The 25177-nt window shown below is 36.1% G+C and overlaps 2 protein-coding genes and 1 pseudogene across 2 annotated transcripts; all 3 read left to right on the top strand.

The window, feature by feature from the left end:
• Positions 1-311: 311 nt before the first annotated feature.
• Positions 312-1227, top strand: LOC109558814 (putative taste receptor type 2 member 33). Its single transcript, XM_070788774.1, is given in 2 exon segments — positions 312-1136; positions 1138-1227. Coding segments are annotated over 2 exon segments (915 nt in total).
• Positions 1228-4329: 3102 nt separating this feature from the next.
• On the top strand, positions 4330-8876 carry LOC109558571 (taste receptor type 2 member 42-like). Its single transcript, XM_070788776.1, has 3 exons — positions 4330-4515; positions 4840-5050; positions 8800-8876. Exons 1-3 carry the CDS (start codon positions 4330-4332, stop codon positions 8874-8876), a joined length of 474 nt encoding a protein of 157 aa, XP_070644877.1.
• A 2443-nt stretch (positions 8877-11319) lies between these two features.
• LOC109558572 (putative taste receptor type 2 member 33) lies at positions 11320-17973 on the top strand (annotated as a pseudogene).
• Positions 17974-25177: the final 7204 nt, after the last annotated feature.

Raw genomic sequence — 25177 nt, forward strand, 5'->3', positions numbered from 1 at the left:
TATTTGCATGTTAACAAATCAGAATTCATATTTTACTTCAACATCAGTTAAGAAGTAATCCATCCCATTTCAAGGCCACAGAGAATATGAATAGAGTCAATTTGAAATATTAGGAAATAGCAATGTTTTTCATCCAGACAGCAATGGGCTCTTCCAATATTATTTCCTGATGCTTTCCTGCTTGATATTCATCAAAGAATTTATAAGAAACAGGAATTTCACTGTACATCCAAATCAGCTGTACAAAGAATTTAAGGTCAGAATATTGAAAGAATCACAACAGTGACATTAGACTTGGATTTTTTTTAGACATGATAATGTTTATGTCAAACATTGTTTCCATTCTATTAATGACAGAATTTGTTCTGGGAAATTTTGCCAATGTCCTCATAGCACTGGTGAACTGCAATGACTGGACCAAGAGACCAAAGATCTCAGCTGATGGGATTCTCACTGCTCTGGCATTCTGCAGAATTGTTATGCTCTGGGCAATGTTAATAAATTGGTATGTAATTGTGTATAATTTAACTCTATATAATTCAGAAGTAAAAATTATTGTTCATGTTGCCTTGACAGTAAGCAACCATTTTAGTAACTGGCTTGCTACTAGCCTCAGTATATTTTATTTGTTGAAGATAGCCAATTTCTCCAGCCTAATTTTTCTTCACCTGAAGTGGAGAGTTAAAAGTGTAGTTCTCATGATGATGTTGGGGACGTCATTGTTCTTGTTTTTTCAAGTTGCAGTGTTAAGCATGGATGAGGCTATTCAGACAAATGAATATGAAGGAAATACCACTCAGAAGATCAAACTAAGGGACATTTTACACCTTTCAAATGTGACTCTGTTCACACTAACAAACTTTATACCCTTCACTATGTCCTTGACATCTTTTCTGCTGCTAATCTTTTCCCTGTGGAAACATCTCAGGCAGATGCAGCTCAATGGTAAAGGATCCCAAGATCCCAGCACCAAGGTCCACATAAAAGCCATGCAAACTGTCATCTCCTTTCTTTTCCTGTTTGTTATTTACATTCTGGCTCTAATTGTATCAGTTTGGAATTCTAATCAGCTGCAGAAAGAACCAGTCCAAATGCTTTATGATGTTGTTTTAATCATGTATCCTTCAATCCACTCATGTTATCTTGATCTGGGGAAATGGGAAATTAACTCAAGCCTTTCTGTCATTTCTATGGCAGTCAAGATGCTGGCTGAAGGAAAGGAAATAGGTGGAAACATATGTCTTTTAGCATAAAATTAAGGGATGAAGTCTATAATGTCTTATACCTTCTATTGATGTTTTGAGTATGCATATAAGTGAGTAATATCTAAAGGTTTACTTAGAAAAGTCCTTTACCTAGGCTTCTTAGAAAAGTGTGTATGCATGTGTTTATGAAAGATATAAAACAGATAAGATTACCATACTATTAACCAATATATTTCAGATAAGCAATCTAATTTTACAAATATTATGTGAAATGCCTCAGGATTATGTAGCAATGCATATTTCACTTACATATTCTATACTACCACTTTTCTGCTGAAAAAAATATGTATATTTATGAATTTTATAGAACTGAGAACTTATCTCAGGAAATTGTTTACATCCTACTGTTTGAGCCTCCAATCATTTGGAATGTAATGACCTTCAATTCTGAATCAACATGAGGATGTATATTTGAGATAGATTTTTATCCATCATGATCACTTACTTCATGGTTATTGGAGAATAATTAGCAATATTCTTAGGTAAATATGCTCACACTAAAATTCAAGAATAGCAATCATATTCAGATACATTTTACATATGTGTACAATCAGTTCTATGAAAGAATATTAGATTTATGAACTTCCCTAGTGTCTCAGACAGTAAAGAATTTGCCTGCAACATGGGAGACCCAGGTTCAGTTCCTGGTTGGAAAGGTCCCCCAGAGAAGGGAATGGCAACCTACTCTAGTATTCTTGCTTGGAGAATTCCATGGACAGGAGCCTGATGGGCTATGGTCCATAGAGTTGCAAAGAGTTGGAAATGACAAGCAACTAGCACTTTCACAAAAACTTAGAAAAAAATCAAGTTCTGTTATATGGATGAAGAATAAAATAATCATGACTTATTTTCAGTGTTGCTATATTTCCACATGAAGTTATAAAAATAACTTTTTAGACTTTTTAGCTAAGAAGATATGTGTTGAAGTCGACATCTGATGTCAAATTATTCATTTTTCCCCTAAACCATCTTGAGGCTTCCTCTGAAATGCTAAGCATCTCCTCCATTTTGCTGCCTAAAATTTCCTTTTAATCTTGAGGCGAGAAGACTCGGATCGTCCCTATTTTAAAAACACATTCTATATAAGAATAGTAAAAAATTATGCTACATGAGTCAGTGGCTTTTCTGCATGTATTAAAGTGGTATCTATGATGTCTATATAATAATTATAGAAAATGTCTTCAAAACCTGTTTTATGACAATCTTGGGGAAAATGATGAAATAGAAAGGGTGTTGATGTAGTATTGATAGCAATTTTTACTACAGGAAAGAAACATATAACCTTGTTTGACAAGTGTATTTACATGTCTATATTAATTCTTAGTTATGAAATTGTAACATCATTATTTACCTTAAGGTAAATAATTTCCACATCTGACTTATTCATTGGTTTTAATTATCTCTCTGTCCCAGGACAATGTAAACCCTACAATGGGTGAATCATGTATATCCTGCTTCCTGCCCCATTCCTGGATATAAAAGTCAGTCTATAGAAGAGTTCCTCCAAATGATATTCTAGTCATTAAATGGATGAATAAACTATGAGGGCTGGAAACCAATGAAAATGAAACTCATCACATACACTTCACAAACTTTCCTAATTTTGTTTCCTCACCATTCAATTGCTTCTACACAAGTCTAAACAGTCTCAATTCCAATCTCTGCATTAGACTGGGTAGACAAACTGCCCCCAAATAAGCTCCCAAGCATCACGTGACTCCAACACAATGCACATTTAATATTGCTCTTTTAAGAGTAGTGATATGTCAGAGCAGCCTTCTCTAGGCAGTTATCCATGAATCAGGCTAATCAGAAGTTTATCATCCTTAGCATGCTGCTTCCAAGAATGCTTGGAGTTATCTCCCCTTCAAGAAAGCTGCAAGAAAAAGGCATAGGGAAGACTGTGCATGGGTATATTTAGCAGAGGTGGGCCTAAAATTGTGCTCATAATTTTCACTTACATAACATTTCTCAGATTTTGATCACATTGCCACAACCATCTGTAACAAAAGCTGGGAATGTGGTCACCTCTAGCCTAGAAATAAGAGAAGAACATGGAATTGAGGACATGGAAGTGGGAGGGCACTTAGTCAGATTCCAAGGAAAACAGCAAGTTCTTGTAAAAGGAAGCAAGTGTCTCTATTCAGAGCATAGTGTAGCCTGTTCACGTCATTTTGATAATACTAATATGTCCTTACATCAGGCTTAAGTTCTTTTTATTTCCTTCTATTTCTTCTTAAATTTCAAAAGAGTCATGTTTACACTACATGTTCATTTCCTCATAAAATCATAATTGATTCTGCACTGTAGCACTTTACTCTCCTCATGTATATTGCCACTTTATTTTGCTTATAATTTCTGACTTAGCTTCTACACTATCTTGTACTAATATAATTAGTACTACATACTATATATATGTACTAATATATTTGTCCTTGTACCTGTGTGCCCTATTTGAAATATAAATAATTTTCTTATTCCTATAAATCATATTGATTCTACAAAATTCTTGCGAGCTAGAAGGATCTTATTGATGAGTGAGAAATATAAACTTAATTACATATTTTTTCTAGAAATTCCTATTCAAAATTTAATATATTTGCATTCAAATGTATGACTTGGGGAAAGTGAAAGTACAAATTAGTGGAAACAAGTCTCTCTCATATTTGCATGTTGACATACCTGACCTTATTCTTTTAGTCATTAGCAGAAATGAGAAACTGCAGCTGGTGTCAAGGATAAGCAGACACTGTTAGCATTTATTCTGAAAATTACGTAGCAACTGACTGTAAGTCATAAGAAAGGTATTCATGAAGCTTTGTTACCCGCTGACAGAACTGTTTGGTGTAGCACTGGAATTACAATATAAAAAGAATAAACTACTGTTTTGCAACGATCTGTGCATGTAAATCACATAGCAGAATTTTGGCTTTACTTCCTGGAATTATGGCGAAAATACTAAAGAAAATATAAGTGAATGTCAGTCTGCAACTGTTTAAAGTTTTCAGTGACATTGCTGCTGCTGCTGCTGCTAAGTCGCTTCAGTGACATTAGAAATATACAAATGTCAGTTGGAACAAGGGTCTTCTTTCTAGTGGTGTCAACAGGAGAACTTATCTTAGGAGTACTGGGAAATGGGTTCATTGGACTGGTCAACTGCATCGCGTGGGTCAAGAATGGAAAGGTCTCATCAGCTGATTTCATCCTTACCTGCTTGGCTGTGGCCAGAACCATTCTGGAGGTTCTGTGGGTAACACTTTTGGATTCATTTATAGTAGGATTAGCTCCACATCTGTATGCCACTGGCAAACTAGTAAAAGTAGTTTTTCTTCTTTGCTGCTGCTGCTGCTAAGTCGCTTCAGTCATGTCTGACTCTGTGCGACCCCATAGACAGCAGCCCACCAGGCTCCCCCGTCCCTGGGATTCTCCAGGCAAGAACACTGGAGTGGGTTGCCATTTCCTCCTCCAGTGCATGAAAGTGAAAAGTCAAAGTGAAGTCGCTCAGTCGTGTCCGACTCTTTGTGACCCCATGGACTGCAGCCTACCAGGCTCCTCCATCCATGGGATTTTCCAGGCAAGAGTACTGGAGTGGGGTTGGGCACTAACAAATCACTTAACTATCTGGTTTGCCACCTGCCTAAGCATATTCTACTTCCTTAAGATAGCCAGTTTCTCTCACTTCTTTTTCATGTGGCTGAAATGGAGAATGAACCGAGTGCTTCTGGTGCTTTTCCTGGCCTTTTTCTTTTTATTATCTTTTGACCTCTTAATGCAGGATGCTCTTGGTGAGTTGTGGATGAACACCTTTAGAGAACCTGAAAGGAACATGACTTTGCATTTAGATGCAAGTAAAATTTTCTATCTTAAAAGCCTTATTCTTCTCAGATTGACATATGTTATCCCTTTTCTTCTCTCCTTGGCTTCTTTCCTGCTTTTCTTTCTTTCCCTGGTGAGACACATCAAGAATTTCCAAGTCAACTTGAACCACTCGAGAGACTTCAGCACAGAGGCCGATAAAAGGGCCACGAAAATGGTGACAACATTTCTCCACCTCGTCATCGTTTACTTCATTTCCATTCTAATTGGAGAATGGATCTTCTTTAAGCTACACTGGTATGAGGTCATGATGTTTGTCATGGTGATTCCAACTCTCTTTTCATCCGGCCACTCGTTTGTTATAATTTTGGGAAACAGCAAGCTAAGGCAGATTGCTTTCAGACTATTGTGGGGTCTTACGTTCTCTAAAAACTAATCAAAACCTTTAGCTTAATAGACATTAAAAAAACTTTCTGTATTCTACATGGAAATACCTTAATAGAAGACTTTGTATGTTCATTTTTAATTCCTAGTTTTTCTTTTATTAATCCTTTTAAGTGTTATTAAACTGCACTGGTTTGCCTTACAACATGCTGTTACCTAATTATATTTTCTCAAAGTCATCTGATATAATGTTCAATTAAGGAAATTGCTTCTGCTGTAACATTTGCTCTTAACAAAGGATTATTTGGAACCTGAAGAAGAAAGCTTATAAAACTGTACAATGAAATCTAATAAGCATATATGTTCAACACAATTACATATGAATAAATGTATATGAAATCACAGTCATAGAAAGAGAAAAGAGTAATGCAATTTTAAACTAAACGTAAATTTAAAATTAGAATAGTAAAATATTTTTTTAAAATTTAGAGTGTAATAAGTGCAATAAATGTTTATATAAATATAAAAGTATAAATATTACTCTGATGTTACTAATTTTGGAAAGGATCTGAAACAGTTGAAAATTTCATACACCATTCATAGAATTACACATATGTAAAACAACTTTATGCAATAGTGTGACTTTAAGTAGTTAGGGTGAACACGCTAAACCTAAGACAGTTCAGTTCAGTTCAGTTGCTCAGTCGTGTCCGACTCTTTGTGACCCCATGAACCGCAGCATGCCAGGCCTCCCTGTCCATTACCAACTCCCAGAGTCCACCCAAACCCATGCCCATAGAGTCAGTGATGCCATCCAACCATCTTATCCTCTGTCATCCCCTTCTCCTCCTGTCCTCAATTTTTCCCAGCATCAGGGTCTTTTCAAATGAGTCAGCTCTTCTCATCAGGTGGACAAAGTATTGGAGTTTCAGCTTCAACGTCAGTCCCTCCAATGAATACCCAGGACTGATCTCCCTAAGGATGGACTGGTTGGATCTCCTTTCAGTCCAAGGGACTCTCAAGAGTCTTCTCCAACACCACAGTTCAAAAGCATCAATTCTTCAGTGCTCAGCCTTCTTTATAGTCCAACTCATATCCATACATGACCACTGGAAAAACCATAGCCTTGACTAGATGGACCTTTGTTGGCAATGTCTCTGCTTTTTAATATGCTGTCTAAACCTAAGACAGTAATTTCACTCTTATTTTTATACACAAAGAAATCTTTGATATATATGCACCAATATATATATGCAAAAATGTGCATATTACTCTTTTTCTTAGCTGAAATTGAGAAGTTTAATAACAGTCCATCAGTACAAAATGAATAAGTATATTGTGGCATACGGATACAAATATACTGTGGCAACTGATACAACAATGAAAAGGAACAAATTAGATCCATAACATTTTTTAGTTCTTTGTTAAAGAAGAAAAGACATACATGTAGAGAAGCAAATTTGCAAAGCATAGTACATATTTTGTGTAATGTTTGTATATATTTGTGTTTATGTATTGATGCTTTTACTACTGTAATAAAATACTCCAGATTCATTCATAAGTCAGAACACAAATAAGCAGATGGGAGAATTTTGCTTGCTAATGGTGCTATTAAATATGAAAGAAGTATACAGACTGTATTATCAAGCAGAGTATATAGACATATCCATATAAAATGCAATAAAAGTAAAGTATTGTTTTGTTTGCCATAAATTTAGAGTAAGCAGAGAAAAAATAACAAGTAAATCATTTTAAGTATGTTAGTTTTAATGTTCTTGATGAAGTCATGAGTGAAAGTATTCTTTCAAATTAGCCCTGGTGCTGAGAATGATGTAAGTATCCTAAGACCATAGAGAAGATTGCAGTGTTCTCTGACAATTAGAAAACTAGACAAATACATATCTATCAGTTAGAATTCTCCAATTTAGTTGTGTCATAATTATATTTAATGATTTATATTTGAAATATTTAATAAAAAGTTTAAAAATGTCTAAATAATTTTCTAAAGATCACTGTAGATAATTTAACCTTAGTGAAAATAGTAAAGTTTAACTCAAGTTGAATACATTAGAAATTGAGTAGTCTTTAGTTTGTGTATTACCTGAGCTAATTATTGATAGGTAATCTTAAAATTACAGGGTTAAGTCCCCAAACCTTCTTTCTAACATTAGAGGTAGTGAATAAAGACTACTGAAAAATAAAAGCCATGGAATAGAATGGTGTCTCTGTGATAATGTATTACATTTTGCTTATTTGAATGGCATTTGGGATGAAGTTCTGTTCCTTGACTTTCCTGAGTGAGAGCCTGTAGTAACAACCGAGCAGTAGACAAGCTGCCATCCAACTTGGTGAAGAATGACTAGATCATGATTTTACTTACACTGTGACTAAATTTTGGAAACAGAAGGGAATGCTTCCTATTTTTCCTTAACACTACTAAAATTAAAAGGCTTTCTTTAAGATGTTGGTATCCTTTTTTTTTTTTTTCCAGTTTCCCCACCAAAGACAATGGATAGAAGAGTAAGAGACTGTTCTTATCAATTGAAACAACAGGACTGGTAAAATGAATATTCAAAATTAAAAGCTCAACAGACATATTTAATAACCAATTAGACATTGTTGAAAAACAAATTAGTGAATTAGATGATTACTACCCAGAATGAGGCATAAAGAGACAGAGATGCACAATACAGGTTAGAGGGGAGGAGATATGAAGGTTATAGACTGAAATTCTGACACATTTCTGTATTTCTGAGAAGTGGGAGAGAAAATATTGGAGTGGAACCAATGTTGTCCAGATTTTTTCAAAATGTTCAAGGCATTAATTTAAAAAAAATTATTGAATTTCAGACAGTATGATGGAGACAATTTAACTTAACACCATTAGAAACCAGGAGGAAATCTCTCAAGTAACCAGAGAGAAAGAGTAGATTATATTAAAAGAAACAGCTGTTCAAATGATTTTTAAATGAGAAATGTATCTGGGAGCCAGTTACAGTTTGGCTGATTGTCAGTTTGCATGCGTGCTCAGTTATTCAGTAGTGTCTGGGTCTCTGTGACTCCAAGGGCTGTAGCCTGCTAAGCTCCTGTGTCCATCAGATTATCCCAGCAAGAATACTGGTTGCCATTTTCTTCTCCAGATGGTCTTCCTGACCAGGGATCAAACTCATGTCTCCTGTGGCTCCTGCATTGACAGGCAAATTCTTTACCACTGAATCACCTGGGAAGACCCTGATTGTAAGTTTAGGTTAAATCTTTCTGGAAAGAAAGATTAGGTTAAATCTTTCTGGAAAAGCTTGATTCAATGATTCACTTATTCTCCTTTTGGGACCAGGGTACTTGCCTGGGCATGTTTTCATGGTGATTAAAGATGAGCAAGCCCGGGGCAGCCCCAGTGTGGAAACCATTTAAAACCTATATGATGTGCCTGTAGTGGAGGATGTGCATGTGTGTGCATGCATGCTCAGTTGTGTCCCACTCCTAGTGACCCCATGAACTGTAGCCCACGAGGCTCCTCTGTCCATGGGAATGTCCATGCAAAAATACTGGAGTGCCTAGCCATTTCCTTCTCTGGGGGATCTTCCCAACCCAAGGATTGAATCTGCGTTTCCTGCAAAGGCAGGCAGATTTACTACTGTGCCACTGTGCCACCTGGGAAACCCATGGTAAGGATACAACAAAATTATTTCCCAAAGGTATAGGTACAGTGAGGATTAAAGAATTTCATGAAAATGAGGCAATCTATTTCAGTATATCCTCTTGATTTTTTCACACTTCTCTCATATACAAAACATGCTCATTTCTATCTGAGCATGTCCAAAGTTTCGTTCAGTTACAGCATTATTCTTGAATTCCAGGATCTTATTATCTATATCTTATTTAGCTATGTCTTCTCTTCATCTGGTAATCAGGAAACTAAAAAGATAAGTTATCTACTTGACAAAGATCTGTAAACTGATTCTGTCATGCTTGGTGGTGACCCACAGGTCTCTTAACAATCTTCACTCCTTTCATTCGCCTTTCTTTTTGCCCCTCTGATTGGATGATCTCTACTGCTTTGTCTTTGAGTTCAGAGAGACTATTTTCCTCTTGACTAGTCTGTTGAACTTTTCTATTAAACTTTTTTCAGTTCAGTTACTATATTTTTCAGCTCTATGATTTCTGTTTGGTACTTTTATTGTTATTTTTCTATTGGACTGCAGTCCACCAGGCTCCTCTGTCCATGAGATTTTCCAAGTAAGGATACTGGAGTGGGTTGCCATTTCCTTCTCCAGGGGATCTTCCCAACCCAGGGATCGAACCCAGGTCTCCTGCACTGCAGGCAGATCCTTTACCAACTGAGCTACAAGGGAAGGCCAACTATTCACTATTCACTATTTTCCTCCTGACTAGTCTGTTGAATTTTTCTATTAAACTTTTTTTAGTTCAGTTATTATATTTTTCAGTGCTATGATTTCTGTTTGGTACTTTTATTGTTATTTTTCTATTTTTTAATAATACATTTATCTCCATACCCTTTTTCTCTCTTCCCTCCCTCCTCACACCATGAGACTTGTGGGATCTTAATTCCCTGACCAGGGATTGAACCTAGGCCCTCAGCAGTGGAAGCGTGGAGTCCTAACCATTAGGCTGCAGGGGAATTCCCTGTTTGGTACCTTTGAATATTTTCTGTCTCTTTGCTGAAATTCCTATTTTGTTCATACACTGCTCTCCAGACCTCAGTGAGCATCTTTATGACCTTTATTTTGAACTCCTATCTAGTAAATAAATCACTTATCTCCCTTTCATTAAGATTGGTTTCTAGTGATTTATCTTGTTCTTTTGTTTGAAATCTACTCCCCTATTTCTTCGTTTTTCTTGACTGTGTTGGTCTTTACACATTAGATGAAACAGCCCTGTCCTAGTGTTGACTGACTTGCCTCATGTAGGAGATGAACCTTATCAGTCAGCCTGATCTGAGAACCTGGTTGCCGCTTAAGGTTTTGTGATCATCCAAGCTGCTGCACCCTTATGGCAGAAAGTGAAGAGGAACTAAAAAGTCTCTTGATGAAAGTGAAAGAGGAGAGTGAAAAAGTTGGCTTAAAGCTCAACATTCAGAAAACTAAGATCATGGCATCTGGTCCCATCACTTCATGGGAAATAGATGGGGAAACCGTGGAAACAATGTCAGACTTTATTTTGGGGGGCTCCAAAATCACTGCAGATGGTGATTGCGGCCATGAAATTAAAAGACGCTTACTCCTTGGAAGGAAAGTTATGACCAACCTAGATAGCATATTGAAAAGCAGAGACATTACTTTGCCAACAAAGGTCCGTCTAGTCAAGGCTATGGTTTTTCCAGTAGTCATGTATGGATGTGAGAGTTGGACTGTGATGAAAGCTGAGCGCCAAAGAATTGATGCTTTTGAACTGTGGTGTTGGAGAAGACTCTTGAGAGTCCCTTGGACTGCAAGGAAATCCAACCAGTCCATTCTGAAGGAGATCAGCCCTGGGATTTCTTTGGAAGGAATGATGCTAAAGCTGAAACTCCAGTACTTTGGCCACCTCATGTGAAGAGTTGACTCATTGGAAAAGACTCTGATGCTGGGAGGAATTGGGGGCAGGAGGAGAAGGGTACGACAGAGGATTAGATGGCTGGATGGCATCACTGACTCGATGGACGTGAGTCTGAGTGAACTCCGGGAGTTCGTGATGGACAGGGAGGCCTGGAGTGCTGCGATTCATGGGGTCGCAAAGAGTTGGACACGACTGAGTGACTGAACTGAACTGAACTGAAAGCTGCTATCTTTGTTCTCCATGGCTCCTAGTACACGAAGGTGTGTCAAGACCTATCAATGTCCCAAAGGCTTGGGAAATGCCCACTTACCTGGTCAGGCTCCCAGGTAAGTACTAATTGTCTTCCCCTTCAGCTCCCGATGCAGGCTAATTGGAAACCCAGCCTTTAGATGCAGCTGAGAAAGTGAGAACATTCAACAGTCTAGCCCATATCAGGGAGAAATTGTGAGCTGGGTGTTTTTGCTCACTCACTCTGTGCTGAGCCAGAAGGAACTGTCCCTGGGAGTGCCTGTGGCCCAAGTATAACTGCCTGCTTGTTTTGTGTGGTTCTGTCTTGTGTAGTCTTGAATGCTGAGCACTCTTAGCTCTCAGAGCTATATCATTTGAGAGCCAATCCCTTGGGTAGCAGCTGCAGTGGTTCTAGTGCTAAATGTGTGGACATGCCTCTTCCAGGGAGAAGCTGGAGATTTGGTTTTATTATTGAAGTGATATGGCTCTTGTTCTTCAGACTCTCCGGAGGATCCCAGTCAGGTTCCTACCCCCACCCCCATACAGACTGATTTTAATCTGAAATCACAGGCAGCAGCTGGAAAAGTATGCATTCTAATTCCTTCCAGGAAAAACTGTAAGGTGGACATATTTGCCTACTCCCTCTGCACTGAACTTGGGGGAATAGATTTCTGTGGAAAGTGCTTGAGTGCAGTTTGAAAATTGTTTTTTTTTTTTTTTTTTAATTTAATGTTATCCTGTATAAATCATGAATGCTGAGCCCTGTTGGTTATCAGAACTAGGTGATTTGAAGGACTAGTTTCTTGGGTATCAGTTGCAGAAGTTGGGGTGCTAGATGTGTGGACAAACTCCCTCCAGAAAAAAGCTGGCAACTTGGTATTATTGCCTGAGCTGGGGGAGAATGCTGGGAAAGTGCCCACCGGCTCTTTTGGTCTCCAGAATGATTTCAGTCAGTACCTAGTTGTAGGCTGATCAGAAGCCAGACCCTCAGGCAGCAGCTGTCCCCAGTATGCAAACTCCTTCCAAGAAAACAATAGGAGATGGGTATTTTGCCTTTTTCCTCTGTGCCAAGATTGACAGCATAGCTGTAAGAAATGCTTGCACACCCATTTAAATCCTCATGCTTTGTTTGCTTCAGTCCTATGAAACTCCTGAATGCTGAGCCCCATTGGATAGCTGAGCTAGTTGATTTCAGGTCTTATCCCTTAGATCCTATCCCTCAGCCATAAAAGTTGGGGCACAAAATGTGTAGACAAGTTCCTTCCAGGGAGAAGCTGGTGATTTGATTTTATTAATGAAGCAAGTCAGAAGGAGAATGCAGGGTAAGTGCCCACTGGCTCTTCTTAAAAATTATTTATTTATTTATATTTTATTGAAATGAAGTTGATTTACAATGTTGTATTAGTTTCAGGTGGACAGCATAGTGATTCCATTATATATATATATATATATATCACTGAAGATATATATATATATATGTATATATATATACATACTGAAGATATATCACTGAATATATATATTCTTTTTTCATTTCTTTCCTCTTATAGCTTATTACAAAATATTGAATATAATTTCCTGTGCCATACTGTAGGTCCTTGTTGGTTATCTTTTTTTTGTACAGCATTAAAATTTATTCTAAATATATTTTATCCAACATATTATCATTTCAACATATACTAAATATTTTTATTTTTTAATCATTTTATTTTGCATTGAAATATAGCTGATTAACAATGTTATGATAGTTTCAGTTGGGTTATCTATTTTATATTTCGTAGCTTGTATGTATACTCCCAATCTGCTTACTTATCCTTCCCTCCAATCCCTTTTCCCTTTGGTATCCTTAAGTTTGTGTTCTATGTGTGTGGATATATTTCTGTTTTGTAAATAAGTTCATTTGTATCTCTTCTTTGGATTTCACATGTAAGTAATATCATATGATATGTTTATAATATATTGACTGTGCACAAATTAGACCCAGAACCAAACTTGGCCAATGTTCAGAATCAAAAATAAAAGCGCAGATTCAGGAAGAAAAGAGAAACACAGAGTTGGTGAAAATCCAATTCTGCTTCTACTCAGGACATACCCAGCGCCTGGAAGAGACATGCCTGGGCTTGCACAGCTCACAACAGGCTTTTCTGGGGCCACATAGTTTACTTAGTTGACTCTAACGTGCGTGACATGTGCCACATGTGTCCTCTTGGGCATATGGGTATATTCTGACCGTGACAAGAGTCAACGTATAATTTTTAAAAACACAAGTCTTCAAAAAATATAAAAGAACAATGTGTCAAAGATTTCTTTAACTCATCAATGTAGAAAATAACAATGCTAAGATTGATTCCATATCTCTGACTTTCCACGTGGGGTCAGATCTTCTTGAAGAGGATCTGCTTGACTTTCCATTAGGGAGGTCAAGCCGGATTTTTTTTTTTTTTCTTCTGAAAATGTCCATTTTTCTCTCGTTTTTATTTATTGTATTTACTTTTAATATTAACTTTCAGTTCAGTTCGGTTCAGTCTCTCAGTCGTGTCCAACTCTTTGCTACACCATGGATCGCAGCACCGCCAGGCCTCCCTGTCCATCACCAACTCCCGGAGTTTACTCAAACTCATGTCCATGGATTTGGTGATGCCATCCAGCCATCTCATCCTCTGTCGTCCCCTTCTCCTCCTGCCCCCATTCCCTCCCAGCATCAGGGTCTTTTCCAAAGAGTCAACTCTTCGCATGAGGTGGCCAAAGTATTGGAATTTCAGCTTCAGCATCAGTCCTTCCAAAATTAACTTTATGGAGGTAAAATTTACAAATAGTAAAATATGCTGTCTTTAAGTATATAGTTTGATGAGCTTTAACTACTGTATGCATCTTTGAAACAATCGCCATGATAAAATACAGAATAATTGTTTCACCCCTTCAAAGTTATTTCATGCCCTTTTTAGATCAGGTTCCAGAAAACTGCTTTTGTGCTTTCTGTCTTAGTTTTGCTTGTTTTAGAAATCATATCATACATACAGATTTCAGTTTTGTTTTTTTTTTTGTCTAGCTCTTTTTTTCAATCATATTTTTTGAGACTAATTTGTATTGTTGTGTATATGAGTAGTTTATTTCTTTTATTGTGGAGTGCTATTTCACTCTATGAATATTCCACAATTTGTTCTTTCATCACCTTGTTGATATAAATATGTTTAGGTTGTTTTTAGTAATGGATTTAATAAGTAAAGCTGGTGTTAACATTCTTGTATCAGTCTTTTGTGGACATATTTTTATTTATTTTCAATGACTATATGTATAAGAGTGGAATAGCTGGATAGTGGGCAGTGTGCTTGTGTGCAGTCAGGCCACTGAAGATGGCCATTCTCTTGTTCTCTGTACATCCCCTGCCTGATCAGTGCCTGCTTCACCTACATCCTATGCACATGACTGACCTTTTTATGTACTTGCCCCAGGCCCCAGCTAGTAATAGCTTATCAAAGGGGTCATGAGGGGGCATGCCCATCTGCTCATTTTCCTGGTAACTAATAAACCAATCTGACATCAATTGGTAATCTCCTCTTGTCCTCAGTTGTGAAACCTGTGGCTATGTCCTGCCCACCTTCTGCTACAGAGGGATGTCACTCCAGGACCTTGCTTCAGACATATAAGCTCCTTCATCCATTAAACCATCGATGTCTCTGTTGCTGACTCCAGGCTCTGTTTTTGGTTCTAAAACTGGGCAAGTGTAGGCCTTGTAGCCCTGTGGGGTGCAGCCCAACAGTATTTGTAGCCTTTTTAGGAACAGTCAAATAATTCTCCAAGGTGGCTGTACTCTTTAGTGCTCAGCAGGAATATATGAGCGTTCCAGTTGTTTCACATCATTGCCCAAATCTGGCCCAGTCAGTTTCTTTATTTTTAGCACGCTAGTGGGTTTGAAGTGATATTTCATTGCAGTTTAAATTTGCATTTCCCTTGTATGTAATGATACTAAGAACTTTTTTATTGGTTTATTGTATCTTCTTTTGTTGAGGGTCTTTTGAAATTTTTTGCTTACTTTCCTTAAATTGAGATTGTCTTTTAGTATTGAGTTAAAGGAATGTTTAATATATATATAATAAATAATATATAATATATATGAGTGTGTACTTTGTAATATATATGTGTATTTTGTTCTCTCATTCTATGACAAATATTTTTGTTGTCTTTTTAGTGTCTTTATAGTCTCACTATAGTTTCTTTATAGTGATCATTGCTTTTATTAACTTTTTGTGTGTGCACATGTGTGTGTGTTTATATGTGTCCTAGCTAAGGAATCTTTCCTTATTCCAAGGTCACAAAAATATCCAATTTTAATAGTCTAATAACTAAACAGGAAAAATAAAACTGAATACTTATGCAGAGAGAAGCCTAGACTTTATAGCAGGAATTAAATGTACTTTTTAAGTTTCTGAGGAATATTTATATCATTCTTGAGTATTTTAAATTAAATAATTGATACTTAAATATAAATAGACTCAGGAGAGAAACTTTATCAAAAGCCTAATCATGAGATATATGATAACTATTAATAATGGGATGAAAAGCCTGAATGAGAGAAAAGATTTTTTTAAGGGCAGATGGCCTCTCTGAGACTTATTTTCTATTTTGGAAATTATAGGACAATAATAACTTGTATCCATGAAATACAGATGTGTATGTCTGTGTGTACACTTATGAGCTTGTAAACAATAAACTATACGTAAATGTTATTTATCAACAACTAGCCTGTAAAGGGAGAAGGCGATGGCACCCCACTCCAGTACTCTTGCCTGGAAAACCCCATGGATGGAGGAGCCCAGTCCATGGGATCGCGAAGAGTCAGACACGACTGCCCGACTTCACTTTCACTTTTCACTTTCATGCACTGGAGAAGGAAATGGCAACCCACTCCAGTGTTCTTGCCTGGAGAATCCCAGGGACGGGGGAGCCTGGTGGGCTTCCGTCTATGGGGTCGCACAGAGTCAGACACGAATGAAGTGACTTAGCAGCAGCAGCAGCCTTTAAAGAGTATTTAACTTATAAGGATTCCCAAGAAAACTTTGATATTTTGATAGAAAAAGATTGAATTCTTTCTACATAATTCTGACATTAAAGAAATTCATAATGGTGAAGATCTTAGTTATGACCAAGCTCCATCTAACAAAACAGTCACTGTATATTCTATGTATTGGGTTTTAAAATTTTACTATATGACAAGTAAAGCTGATGAACACAAATTATGGAGATGTGAAACAAGAAACAAATCGCAAAGCAGTGAAAGAGGATATGGTTTTATTTGCATGTTAGCAAATGAGACTTCAACTTTCACTTCAACACGAATATGAATATTTCAGGCTACAGCAAGGTCATAAAGTGTGTAAATAGAAGTTAATTTGAGCTACCAGGGAATAACAGTGATTTTTATCATGTCAACATTGAGCTCTTCCATTAGCATACCTCATGCTTTCCTGCCTGACACTGGTCACAGAATTTAAAAGAAATAAGGATTTTACCTCATATCAAGAAAAATTAGCTCATGTAGAGTCTGTGGTCAGAATATTAAAGAAATCTTGACCGGTGATATTGAACTTACCTATTTTTCTACAGATGACAACTTTACTACATTTTTTCCATTCTGGTAATAGAATTTATTCTAAGAAATTTTGCCAGTGGTTTCATGTCACTGGTGAACTGCATTGACTGGTCAAGAGACAAAAAATCTCTTCAGCAGATGGGATTCTCACTGCTCTGGCAGTCTCCAGAATTGGTTTGCTCTGAGTAACATTAATAAATTGGTGTGAAAATGTGTTTAATCCCAGCTTTAGACAATTTAAGAGCAAGAATTATTATTATTGCCTGGATAATAAGCAACTGTTTTGGTACCTGGCTTGCTGCTATCCTCAGCATATTTTATTTGCTCAAGATAGCCAATTTTCCAATATTATTTTTCTTTACCTAAAATGGAGAATTAAAAATGTTCTTCTTGTTCACTTTGTCCTGTTTGGTTTTATTAATTCATGGTGTAAATGTAAACAAGACTATCCAGACAAATGACTATGAAGGAAACATCACTCAGAAGACCAAGCTGAGGGACATTTTACACCTTTGAAATATGACTCTGTTCATGCTAGTAAACTTCACACCCTTTGCTATGTCCCTGACTTCTTTTCTGCTGTTTATCTTTTCCCCATGGAAACATTTCAGGAAGATGCAGCTCAGTGGTAAAGGACCCCAAGATCCCAGCACCAAGGTCCATATAAAAGCCATGCAAACTGTCATCTGTTTTCTATTTGCCATTTGCTTCCGGGTTCTAATTTTCTGTTTGAAGTTCTAATAGGCAGTGGAACAACTTGGTTATCATGGCATGCCAGGCTTTTGGAATCATATGTCCTTCACTTATCCTGACATGGGGAAAGCAGACACTAGGACAGTCCTTCCTGTCATTTCTGCAGCAGCTGAGTTGATGGCTAAAAGAAAGGAAATAAGTGGGCATGATGTGTCTTCTAGCTGAAAACAAACTATGATCTTTATAAACTTTATATGTGTGTGACTATAATTAATAATGACTTGGTACAAATAAGGAAGACTAAATTTACTACAGGTAGGTAAAACACTTAAGAAATTCAAGTTGTATGAGAAGGATGAAGAAAAATAACATGAAGGAGAAAATCTATAGCCAAGATCTGTGATTAATGATGTTACACATTTCTGTATTAGTATTCTTTAGGTAAATATATACATAGTAAAAAGTGAAGAGTCTTTTGACTTCACTAAGCCTTCACTAAGGCTTCATAGAGAAATTTCTATGACTTGAAGACTTTTTTTCTTTTCTTTTATTTAATTTGCTTTTCCAGCCTTACTTTCATTCAGATTCATTTATTCAAAGATATTAAAATAAAAAACAAAGTGTGAAATATGAATATATACACATTTATGTAAGATTTAGTTACTAAGCAGAATATTTATTATTTTTGTTTAACAAGCACTGTATATACCTTATAATCTGTTAATACTCTCATGTGTATTAAGATATTGATAATGCTTATCTTTAATAAAGTAAATCAGATGCTAACCTCCAGTTTGGGAATAATTTTACTAAATAACTTGATTAAACTGGTACACTGGATTTTCATGGAGAATAAAGAATAGATATCCTGAATTTATCCTAAATAATCATAAAATCATGAAGTACTTTTAATAAAGATTAAAAAGTGATGCTAATATGTTCACCAGCACTATTATGAGTATAATCCATTGACAATAGAATGGATCAATAAAAGTGGTAAATTCATCCAGTTGAATACTATTCAATAACAAAAATAAACTATAATTACATACCACCTTGTGAATAATTATTTCATATAAAATGTATTTTCAAATAAATGTAACTTGACTTTTCCCATGCACTTCCTTAAAAAGAAAACGAAATAAATAATTCCAATTTCCTAAAATCTAGTTGCTGGCACAACTAAACTATAGGCATGCCTTATGTATTTCATTTCACTCTATTGTGTTTCTTTTTTTTTTTTACAAACTGAAAGTTGTGGCAACCCTGCACCAAGCAAGAATATTGGTGTCATTTTCCCAACAGTACTTGCTCACTTCGTGTCTCTGGGTCACACTTGGATAATTCTAACAACATTTCAAACTTTTTCATTATTATAGTATTTATGAAGTGGATTAGTGATCAGTGATCTTTGATGTTACTAGATAAAGGCTCACATGATGGTGAGTATTTTTTGCAATAAAATATTTTTAATTTATGGTATGCACATTTTTGAGGTATAATACTATTGCACACCTAACAGATTGTAGTATAAACATAACAATTCTATGTACTGAAAAACCAAAATAATTGTGTGACTTCCTTGTGATATTTGCTTTATTGTGGTGGTCTGGAGCTGAACCTGCAATATCTCCAAGATGTGCCTGTATAATATCTAGAAATCATATGTAGGTAGTTAAACAGCAAAGAAAGCTATAGAAATTACTTCCACACAGGATTATGATTTCTGTTTGGGAGTAAAACAGGTGGTGTGATCAGGAAGAGGCATAAGATGAGTTTCATTTTTTTTTAATCCTGGATGGTGTCAAACATCAGTGTCTAATGTAGGAGAATTTGTTTAACTACATATCCTCTGCTTCTTTATCATATCCCATTTTAAAGAGTTATTATTATCTAGTTTATTCTAGAAAAGCATACTACCATATGTTTTACCTTTGCATATAAGATTGAAGGTGGGAGAAGGGGACGACAGAGGATGAGATGGTTGGATGGCATCACCGACATGATGGACATGAGTTTCAGTAGGCTCCAGGAGTTAGTGATGGACAGGGAAGCCTGGTGTGCTGAGTCCATGGGGTTGTAAAGAGTCAGACATGACTGAGCAACTGAACTGGACTGAATATTAAAAATCCCACCATCCATTGTTACTGTTGGGAATGGTACGGGGAGGGAGGAGGGAGGAGGGTTCAGGATGGGGAACACGTGTATACCTGAGGCAGATTCATGTTGATATATGGCAAAACCAATACAGTATTGTAAAGTTAAAAAATAAAATAAAATAATAAAAAAAACCCAAAAAACAAAACAAAACAACAAAAAAGTTATCTTAAAAAAAATTTTTTTTTAAAAAGTAGAATCTTATATACTTACTCATATAGTTACCATATATAATGCTATTTAATCTTTGTATTGATTCTTATTTCCATTACGTATTATTTTCATTCTGCCTGGAAGAGGTCCTTATAGTGTGGTTCTGCTGCTTGTGTGCTCTTTTTGTTTTTTGTCTGAAGAAGTCTATATTTCTCCTTCAGTTTTGAAAAATATTTGTCTGGGTATTCTAGGTTGAGAGATTTTTTTCCTATTTAAGTATTTTAAATATGTTGCTATAGCAAATTCTTGGTTATACTATTTCTGGTGGGAAATCTATCCTTATTTGTTCCTCTGAACATAACATCTTTTTATCTGGCTACTGTTAATATTTTCCCTTTAAAACTACTTTTGATAAATTTGATTATGATGTGTCTTAGTGTATTTTTGTTTTGTTTCTTGTGCTTGGGATGTATTGAGATTCTTGGGTCTATTGGTTTATAGTTCTTATCATATTTATAAAAATTTTGGTCATTATGTCTTCTCCCCAGCCCCACATTTTAGGCCACTCTAGCTACACATCCATAAGGCACCTTGAACTTCTCCAAAGATCAATGATGCCTCTTTTTTTTTTTTCCAAAATTCTATTACTTCTTGTGTTTCATTTTGGATAGTTTCTACTGCTATGTTTTCATGTTCACTGATCTTTTTCCTATAGTGTCAAATCTATTAATCCCATTAGTGCCTTTTGCATCTCAGATGTAGTTTTAATCTCTAGAAACTCAATTTGAGTTTTTTTTTTAATACCCTCTTTGTATCTTAAGTTTTTGGACACCTGGAATATAGTTATAATAACTGTTTCAATGTAATGTCCTCCTCTGCTAACTCTAATATCTGTAACAGTATCAAGTTGCCGTTTGTTTGATTTTTCTTATTTTGGGTCATATTTTACTGTTTTTTTGCGGACCTGATAATTGATAACTTGATATCAAGAATTATGAATTTGACCCTGTTTAGTGAAATGCTTGACATTTTTATATTCCTATAAGTTATTCATAAGCTTTGTTCTGAGATGCAGTTAAATTACTGGGAATTAATCCTTTGGGGTTATGCTTTTAAGATTTGTTAGACACGGCCAAGAGCAGTGTTAAAAGGAGCTAATTGTTTTCCATCATCGAGGAAACACTTTTCTAGTCATTCAATCCGATGCCCTGTGAAATGTGTTTTTTTCCAGAGTCTTATTCCATTTTGCCTGCTGTAACAAAAATACTCAAACACTGGGTGGTTTATAAACAACTGAAATCTATTTCTCATAGTCCTAGAGGCTGGAAGTCCAAGCTCAAGGAGCTGGCAATTTTGCTGTCTGATGAGATCCCATTTCTTGGTTCACAGATGTTCATCTCCTGCGTCCTTATGTGGAAGAAGGGGCAAAGGATCCCTCTGAAGTGGCTTTTCTTAATTGATGTACATTTGATTTTTCTTATTTTGGGTCATATTTTACTGCTTTTTGCAGACCTGCAAAAAGATATAGAGATATATATTTTTATATATAGAGAGAGATACAAAATTTTTATAGATTATACCCTATGGCACCCCACTCCAGTACTCTTGCCTGGAAAATCCCATGGACGGAGGAGCTTGGTAGGCTGCAGTCCATGGGGTGGCTAAGAGTCGGACACGGCTGAGCGACTTCACTTTCACTTTTCACTTTCATGCATTGGAGAAGGAAATGGCAACCCATTCCAGTGTTCTTGCCTGGAGAATCCCAGGGACGGGGGAGCCTGGTGGGCTGCCGTCTATGGGGTCGCACAGAGTTGGACACGACTGAAGTGACTTAGCAGCAGCAGCAGCAACATTATAAAATATTGGCTATATTCCCTGTGCTGTACAATATATCCTTGAAGCTTATTTTTTACATGGTAGCTTGTACCTCTTTATCTCCTACTCTGATCCCACCTCCCCCTTCGCCTTCCCCACTGGTAACCACTGGTTTGTTCTCTATTTCTGTGAGTCTGTTTCTTTTATGTTATATTCACTAGTTTGTGGTGTTTTTTAGATTTCACCTATGAGTGATATCATACAGTATTTGTCTTTATCAGACTTCTTCCACTAAGCATAAAACCGTCCATGTCCATTCACATTGTTTCAGGTGACAAAATTTCATTCTTTATTATGACTGAGCAGCTTTTCAATTTATAAGGATCCTACTTCCACTTATGAAGACTCCACAGTCATAAACTAATCACCCAATGGCCCCACCTCAAATACCACCACATTGGGAGTTAGGAGTTAACAGATAAATTTGAAGAGGATACAACTATCAGTCTGTAGCATGTAATCTTACCGATAGGGACAGGTATTCTTCTTACCCTTTGGCTGCAGGGCACTGTTTTCTCATTCACTTGTATGACCTTGCTGATGACTATTGGTGAGTGCTATTACTGAGTGGCGAAGAGACACAAAATGAGGACGATTTATGCTCTGTAGATGATTTTCTTCTCTTTTCACTATTGTACATATCTGGCTTTAACTGAGAGAATGTTGTGGGATATAAATAGTTCTATCACTTCTCAAAAACCCTGTAAATGGTTTTAAATATTAAATAATACAAAGATTAATAATGTTTTAAAGTATTTTGCTATCTAATATGATTTTTAACATCAAGAAAATCTTCATAAGTATCAATGAGGGATTAAAATCTGAGCTATTAAAGAAAAAAGTAAGAAGTTTTAAATCCAAATGAAGCTCTCTGCATTGCATTTAAAAAATTTAATTTATTTAAATTGGAGGCGAATTACTTTACAAATTGTAGTGGTTTTTGACATACATTGACATGAATCTGCCATGAGTGTACACGTGTCCTCCATCCTGAACCCCCCTCCCACCTCCACCTCCCTTCCATCTCATCCCTCACTGTTGTCCCAGTGCACTGGCTTTGAGTGCCCTGTTTCATGCATTGAACTTGGACTGGTCATCTATTTCACATATGGTAATATACATTTTTTAAAGTTATTGGTCATAACTCAAGTTGGTGAACAAGTTGGGTGGAGATTAAATAAAGCAAGCAGTGCAAAATAAACAGAATATGCATTTATTTGCATTTTAACAAATGTTTTTCTTTCACCATCAAGTATGAGAAATTTCAGTTTGTGTTTAGAACACACACTACCTGGCTCAGAGTGCAGCTATCTGTCTGGGAGAAAACAATTCTGACAAAGAGAGCTATGTGCCTATTCATTAATACCTCTTAGGTGCTTTTTGATTTGGTCTTTAGCCTATAATTTTTTTAAAGGAAGAAACTAACTGCATATCTCATAAATAAGGGTATACATATACCATTTAAACATAATAAATCAAGAAATGGTCAATATTGCAATTAGAGATTGAAGATCTCTTTTTGCAGACATGGAAGATTCCTTGGAAAACATCTTTATCACTTTAATAAATTCAGAATTCATAATTGGCATTCTGGGGAATGGGTTCATAACACTGGTGAACTGCACTGACGAGATCAAGATGCAAAAGGTCTCCTTGGCTGATCAAATCCTCACTGCTTTGGCAATTTCCAGAATTGGTCTGATTTTGGTAATGATAGTGAGTTTGTTTACAAAGGAGTCTTATCCATCTTCATCTTTAGACATAAAGGGAAATAAAGTCATACTTTTTAGTATTGCTGGGCTCTTGGCCAATCATTTTAGTGTCTGGCTTGTCACAGGCCTCAGCCTCTTCTATTTCCTCAAGATAGTCAATTTTTCAAATGCTGTTTTTCTTCACCTAAAGTTTAGAATTGGAATGGTAGTTATGGTAATGTTTCTGGGGACATTAGTATTGCTGCCTTTAAGTCTTACTCTGGTGAGTAGCTATATTAATATCAAGATACATCCGTATGAAAGAAATATGACTTTAAATTCTAAAAGGCATGACACTGAAACCTTTTCCAAATTAATTATATTCACCGTAGGATCTTTCTTACCTTTTATTATATCCCTGAGTTGTTTTCTCCTATTAATGTTCTCCCTACTGAAACATGTCAAGAAGATGAGGAGCCATGCAACAGGATTCAGAGATCCCAGCAGCAAAGCCTACGTCAGAGCCATGATCATGGTGATATCTTTTCTCATACTACTTGCCATTCACTTCCTATCTCATCTCATGACAACTTTTCATCACAATGTGATACAGAGTGAACTGGCCTTTATGCTTGCTGAAGCTCTTGGAACTATTTACCCTTCAGTTCACTCATTTGTCCTGATTCTGGGAAATGACAAGCTAAGAAAAGCTTCACTTTTGGTGCTGTGGCAGTTGAGGTGTGGCTGAAAGCTAGGAAACCTTCAGATTCATAGACCATTCTGGAGAGCATACATATATTCTAAGAGGAAAAAGTTGAATATTTTTTTACCATTCTTCAGTGTTCTTCTGTAATGCATGATAGTGAATATTTTTAAATGTTTATCTGCAATAGGCTCTTTTCCATGCTTATTAAATGTTAGTTACATGTATATATACATATATATGTATTTAACATATACAAGTGAAAAGTTAAATGGACTATCTATAAGAACTTTTGTCAGCAACAGATGGTATAAATAGTATTTCAGTTTTTACTTCTTTGGAAATTTTCAATTAAAATGTCAAGAATATACATGATAGACATATATTTACTAAAATGTGAAAGCTATACTTTTCATGCATATTGGTTTTTCAATTACAAGAATTAATTCATAAATATTTGTTAAATTTTCCTCAGAATCATGGAGCAACTTGTATTTCACTTACTTGTTCACTTTAGTACCTTTTCATTCAATGATTCATGAAATGTATATTTATAAATTATCAGGAATTTGCAAATTTTCTTAGGAATTAATTGATTTATATGTCCTACTGCAATCTTTAAATAGATACACAATTTAGACTATGATGCATAAATTTCCAATGTTTTCACTTATAGTTGTCAATGAGCTTGAAATCTTAATTCCTTGTTTTGTTTTTTAAATGTATATTTTACCTGATCATGAACTTCTGGGTTATGGGTGAGTGGAAAACAGGACATTAAGATGTGACTTTTCTAGGACTGATTTAATTGTGTGAAGAAGATAAGACTTAGTGTAATATGTCAAATTTTACTTGCAATCAAATTAGTCAATCCTAAAGGAAATCAACTCTGAATATTCATTGGAAGGATTGATGCTGAAGCTGAAGCTCCAATACTTTGGCCATCTGATGAGAAGAGCTGACCCATTGGAAAAGACTTGTTGCTGGGAAAGACTGAAGGAAGGAAGAGAGTGGGGTGACAGAGGATGAGATGGTTGGATGGCATCACCCAATGGACACAAGTTTG

This window comes from Bos indicus, chromosome 5, assembly GCF_029378745.1.
Source record: "Bos indicus isolate NIAB-ARS_2022 breed Sahiwal x Tharparkar chromosome 5, NIAB-ARS_B.indTharparkar_mat_pri_1.0, whole genome shotgun sequence".
Classification (NCBI taxonomy): Eukaryota; Metazoa; Chordata; class Mammalia; order Artiodactyla; family Bovidae; genus Bos; species Bos indicus.